Below are 6,193 nucleotides of genomic sequence, written 5' to 3'. Positions count from 1 at the left end.
TATGGAGGGAGCTAAAAGTCCGTGTTGCCCAGCAGAAGCACCGAAACCTGAAGGCTCTAGAGAAGATCTGCATGGAGGAGTGGGCCAAAATCCCTGCTGCAGTGTGTGCAAACCTTGTCAAGGACTACAGGAAACGTTTGGTATCTGTAATAGCAAACAAAGGTTTCTGTACCAAATATTAAGTTCGATTTTAGTGATGTATCAAATACTTTTTTCATGCAATTAAATACAAATTTATTATTTAAAAATCATACAACGTGATTTTCTGTTTTTTTTGTATTAGATTCCGTCCCTCACAGTTGAAGAGAACTTATGATACTAATTACAGACCTCTACATGCTTTGCAAGTGGGAAAACCAGCAAAATCGGCAGTGTGTCAAATACTTGTTCTCCCCACTGTAGATCGCTTTAAGAGAAAGTAAATAATATTAACGCCATCTTGTTGATTTATCGTTATAATAAACTAATACAGTACTTATGTACCGTATGTTGAATGTATAGATCCGTCTTGTGTCTTATCTTTCCATTCCAACAATAATTTACAGAAAAATATGGCATATTTTAGAGATGGTTTGAATTGTGATAGATCACGATTAATTAATTTTTAAGCTGCAATTAACTCGTTTAAAATTTTAATTGTTCGACAGCCCTAATTTTTGTACTTAAACTACATTCTATTCTATTCTATTCTATTCTATTTACTGTCGTCATACCATGGACAAGTTTAGAAGGACTTACACGAGGGGGCGTCATGGTGGGAGGGGTCAGAATAGATGGTGGAGGTGGTGGCGTAGGGGAGGTGGGGGGAGGTCGTACAACAGCAGAGACAGCCTCACTTCAAGCATTTTTTTATGCCGGTCTTTGTCTCACGGACGTGAATGAGTCGTATTACTCCCTCCGGAAATGTGGACGGACGTGAGGATATTGTTACTTTTTTACGCGGTCGTGCCGAGGTTTCTCACCTCAGAAGGTCAGTGTGTGACGTTAAAGGATGTTGAACGGTGGCGTGTGTGTGTGCATGGATGATGAATGAAGCTGAGCGCACGAGGATGCTAACGCGTGTGTCATGTGTCGTCTGTTGGCTGACATTCCGAAAGGAATCTTTGTTATGGCCTATTTTTTTTTTTTTTTTTTTTTAGCTTGATGCCGATTTAGCTTTCCTACTACTTAAACTCCTTTACGCACAAAAGTACTGTTTGTTTATGACAGAACACGCCGCCTCACGTCATGCATGCTGCATATTAATTAGGCATTCATTTGCAAATGACAGTTATTCGTCCATCTGGACACTGATTCCCCTCTTGCTGTGCCCCCCTAGTGACAGAGGAGTGTGAGGATGGACAGTTTCAGTGTACCAACAAAAGGTGTATACCCACCCTGTGGAGGTGTGATGATGACGACGATTGCTCAGACAACAGTGATGAAGAAAATTGCCGTAAGTAGTCGCGTCATCATGTGACATTCTTGTTGAAATGAACAGATTATGTGCTTTTTGACGATATTTCCAAATCTGCAAATGTATTTGATATCCAGTTGCAATCAGTGAGGAGTTTGAGGAGATTCAAGGTTATGAACTGTGAAAAGATGGCCTGAGATGATGAGTTTATTTTGCAATATAGCGTTGGCCTATCGAAGAAACCAATGAAAACATATCCAGTGTTTTGAATATTTGACTCGGTCGTTTTGAATGAAGAATGAAGATACAAAACAGCAAAAACTTTGATTAATGAACCAACTTCGACCGGGCGCTGACACACCAATGCTTTATTACCACAGATGCTATGGGTAAACATGCACTTATTTTTTTTATATTTATGATGAAAAGCTGATGAAAACATTAAAGGGGATTCACATTCAGTGGGAGAGTTTTAAAACATTTCACACCATTAGATTTACATATGAAATACAGTTATGATTTACATTTCTGCTTCTGAATTATGAATGGATTTCATTTTTTAAACTATTTTGTCATGAAAGATGAATTGAAGGTTTCTGAGGTCAAAGTTTATTCATAAATCCTTTCGTTAAAAAAAATATATATACCAATGCCGTCTTCAAATTAAAATGTATATATCTATCACTGTCAAGTCAGCGAATGAGTTTGTGCAAATAAGCATGACTGTTGAAATTTGACATTACATAGGATATGTTTTCATCAGTGGAAACTGTAGGACTATAACCTTTATAAAAATAGAATTTGCTTTTTGATACAGTAGAAAGAAAAAGTATTTGAACCTTTTGGAATTCCTCACATTTCTGCATAAAATCACCATGAAATGAGATCTGATCTTTGTTAAAATCATACAAATGAAAATAAAGTGTCTGCTTTAACTAAAACCACCCAAACATTTATAGGTTTTCATTTTAATGAGGATAGCATGCAAACAATGAAAGAGGGCAAAATAAGTAAGTGAACCCTCTGCCTAAGGAGACTTAAAGAACAATTGAAACCAATTTTTACCAAACATTTTAAGTCAGGTGTGTGCCCAATCACTGATGAGTGATTTAAAGCTGCCCTGACCACTATAAAACACACCTGGTAAAAAATATCTTGATGAGAAGCATTGTCTGATGTGCGTCATGGCTCTTGTCAAAAGAGCTGTCTGAAGACCTTCGGTCAAGGATTGCTGATTTGTATGAAGCTGGGAAAGGATACAAAACCATCTCTAAAAGTCTGGATGTTCATAAATCGACAGTCAGAGAAGTTGTCTACAAGTGGAGAGAGTTTAGCACTGTTGCTTCTCTCCCAAGGGGTGGTCGTCCACGAAAGATGACGCCAAGTGTTCAGCGCAGAATACTCAGAGAGGTAAAAAAGAAACTTAGAGTGTCTGTAAAACTATGGCCAAGAATGGTGTTCACAGGAGGACTCCATGGAGGAAGCCACTGCTGTCTAAAAAAATATTGTTGCTCATTTAATGCTCGCAAAAAGGCACTTGGACACGCCACAGAAGTTTTAGCAAAATATTTTGTGGACTGATGTAACTAAAGTTGAATTGTTTGGGAGTAACACACGACATCATGTACTGAGGAAAAATGGAACAGCTCTCCAACATCAACACTTCATCCTCACTGTGAAGCATGGTGGAGGGAGCATCATGATTTGGGGCTGTTTTGCTGCCTCAGGGACTGGACAACTTGCGATCATTAATGGAAGAATGAATTTAAAAGTTTATCAGGATGTTTTGCAGGAAAACCTGAGGCCGTCTGTCAGAGAACTGAAACTAACAAGATGGATGCTGCAACAAGGCAATGATCCAAAACACAGAAGTAAATGAACTTCAGAATGGTTTCAGAAGAACAAAATACACGTTCTGGAGTGGCCAAGTCAAAGTCCAGACTTGAACCCCACTGCTATGATGTGGCATGACATAAAGACAGCGATTCATGCCAGACATCCCAGGAATCTGACTTAACTACAGCAGTTTTGTGGAGAAGAATGGGCCAAGATTAGTCCTGATCGATGTGCCAGAGCAGCCAGACTGATTTGCAGCTACAGGAAGCGTCTGGTTAAAGGTATTACTGTCAAAGTGGTGGGGTGGGGGGACAAAATATTAAATGTTTGGGTGATTTTAGTTAAAGCAGACACTTTTTTTTTATCTGTTTGATTTTGACAAAGATCAGATCACATTTAATGGGGATTTTATGCAGAAATGTGAGAAATTCCAAAATGTTCAGATACTTTTTCATACCACTGTACATCTCTTGCCTAAATGTTGCACATCTGGTCTAGAACATCAGACCTGAATGCAATCAAATTATGTCTGCTCATGTTGAGGATTTCCAGTATTTTAAATTGTAATGGACTTTCCCGGCATTTTTAATAGGTCTTTTTTAAGGTAATTTCATTTTTGCACAAAGAAGCGTAAATTACCGAGGCTACTTTAGTTATAAAATAGCCAACCCTGATTGCGTGGTGTACAGACACTCAATAAGTATCTTGACTATGGCGTCTACATGAAGAAAATGGGATTCCAGTTTTCTTTCTGACGAAGAGCCAGTGGCCTACATTTTCTGAAGAAGCACTGAAGTAGTGCCAAAGCTGAATCCAAGATGCGCGTCACATGTTTTCCTTACAGCTCTGTTCTTTTGTGTCTGGGTTAATTATGGCTCAGGAGGAAATCTTGCACCTCCTCATATGCAAACATGCATGCATACTCTTTCTACCCATGTGTACCCGTGTGCCCGTTTGCCCGGAGCTCTACACACAATCTTGGTGCCTGACCTGATCTTCATGGCAATATTGGCCTCGTTTACATGGCATTTACACCACACAAAGTACCACCACAGTTTACAGGCTTTGCTTGTTGAACATAACAAAATGTCATTTTATGTCGGTTTTCTGGTCCAAGTGTAGATGTCCTCCTACCCCGCAATACCGATTCCTTGGACACAAACATCCATTTCGTTCTGTTACTAGCGCCATAGGTGGTTTGTGCTTGGCACAGATGTAATGCAGCATGACATCGGGCATGACGCCGTCATCATAGAAACCACTTGTCAAACTGAGGTCAAAACAGAGACTGTAGTCAGATAAATAAATGACATTTCTTTGCATTCAAATTCAAATGTATAGAGCCCTTTACAAAAACCTGAGAGGACCTCAAAGTGCTTTACAACAAAGCAAAAAATAGTACATAATAGAGTAAACCCGCAAAAGTAACACACATTCAACACTGCAAGTGTGGATTCACTAGTCAAATTAAATTTTTTACACATCTAGGTTTTCACAGGTTGGTGGCAGAATTTAATGTTTCTAGTCACATTAATGTGCTCTACTCACTTCTCAAAAGCTGAAGCATGCGAGGCTCTGTTACAATTCCCTTTTCACATATTAAAAGAAATTGTGGATGAGCTTTTGTTGCGAGTGAATACATCCAACAACGTTTTGATGATGCTGACGTGACCTTTTAGGATATTAGAGATCTTATACTGAAGATCACTGTCACTGCTTCTGCCCAGGGACTACAGATGAAAATTATCTTTTAGCTATTTCTGGTCTGTGCAACACATTTGTTGTGCGATGTCGTTGATGAATAGATAAAATGAAAAGAAATTAAACAGATAATAACAGTCATTTTAGCTGTTCATTACAATGACAGCAGCATTTTGGAGCCTGACAGCATGCCATATACATTTCAAAATGTGCTTCAAAGAGACAGACAACACCCAGGATAAATGACACTGTGAAAGGCGGTTGCTCGCATTATATAAGTTTGCAAATGGTGAGATTCTCAGACCTCTGATAATGGAGAAAATAATATTAAAAACGCACACACACACACAAAAAATCACACCACTTATGAGCACAGCTATTTTGTAATGCCAGCCATACTCACATATATGCACACTGATGAGTTCAAGCATAGGTGCTTGTGATAACGACTGAGTCTTAATGATGTCATGAGGAAGGGCAGGCAATCTGGGTTACTCGCACTTGATTGGCTAAAATTGTACCGGCATTTATAAAATGTCCGCCCGTACTAAGGGCGTCCACTTCCTGGAAATACTGGCTTTTATTTACAATGTATAAACCGTCAAAATCAGAAAATGAATTTCTGTTACCACACGAACACCATGTAAACACTACAAGTGACTTGACTGCAGTGTTGTTTTCGTCAACGATGACTATAATGAAAATATTTCGTCAACGAACAAATAATTTATTGACAATGACGAGACGATAACGTGCTAAAAACGTGATTTGGCGAGACTAATGCCAATTTTCCTTTGACGAGACTACAACGAAACGAAAATGCACAATAGTTTCCGTCACATGTTTTATTTATTTATTTATTTATTTATTTATTTTTCCCTTCAGGAATGACAAATCCAAACAAAAATACAGCATTTATGTGTGTTTACAATTAATTCAACCCGAAAAGAAAAGGGCTGACGGGAGAAGCCGAAGCTTATTGAAACCCGTCTCCCAGTATACCATATAGGACGCAGAAAATATCAAATATCAATTTTTGACATTCAGATTTCGTAGTGATTACAAGTTTTTTTTATTTTTTTTTTTTATAGTAACCATCCCCTCTGATTGTTCATTTTCCCAATAGTCCATTGCCGATCGTGACAATGTGCTCTTTATGTTGATTAGATACGGTAGATTACTTTATAATTCAGTAGTTAGTTTATTCAGTTGATTCGATCCAGAAGATAGGGAATAGCTGAGGACCGATGGTAGGCTGTG

General features: G+C 38.5%; 1 protein-coding gene across 3 annotated transcripts in view; it reads left to right on the top strand.

The window, feature by feature from the left end:
- The first annotated feature begins 807 nt into the window (after positions 1 to 807).
- Positions 808 to 6,193, top strand: part of LOC130929715 (low-density lipoprotein receptor-related protein 8-like) — a 139,857-nt gene continuing 134,471 nt past the window's right edge. For all 3 annotated transcript variants that reach the window (XM_057857129.1, XM_057857127.1, XM_057857130.1), the window contains exons 1-2: positions 808 to 970; positions 1,319 to 1,435. In XM_057857129.1, the coding sequence (XP_057713112.1) occupies positions 904 to 970; positions 1,319 to 1,435 (184 nt within the window). In that variant the 5' untranslated portion in view covers positions 808 to 903. The remainder of the gene's footprint in view (positions 971 to 1,318; positions 1,436 to 6,193) is intronic.

Source organism: Corythoichthys intestinalis, chromosome 14 (genome assembly GCF_030265065.1).
Source record: "Corythoichthys intestinalis isolate RoL2023-P3 chromosome 14, ASM3026506v1, whole genome shotgun sequence".
Lineage (NCBI taxonomy): Eukaryota > Metazoa > Chordata > Actinopteri > Syngnathiformes > Syngnathidae > Corythoichthys > Corythoichthys intestinalis.
This window is presented reverse-complemented; position numbering and strand designations above follow the sequence as displayed.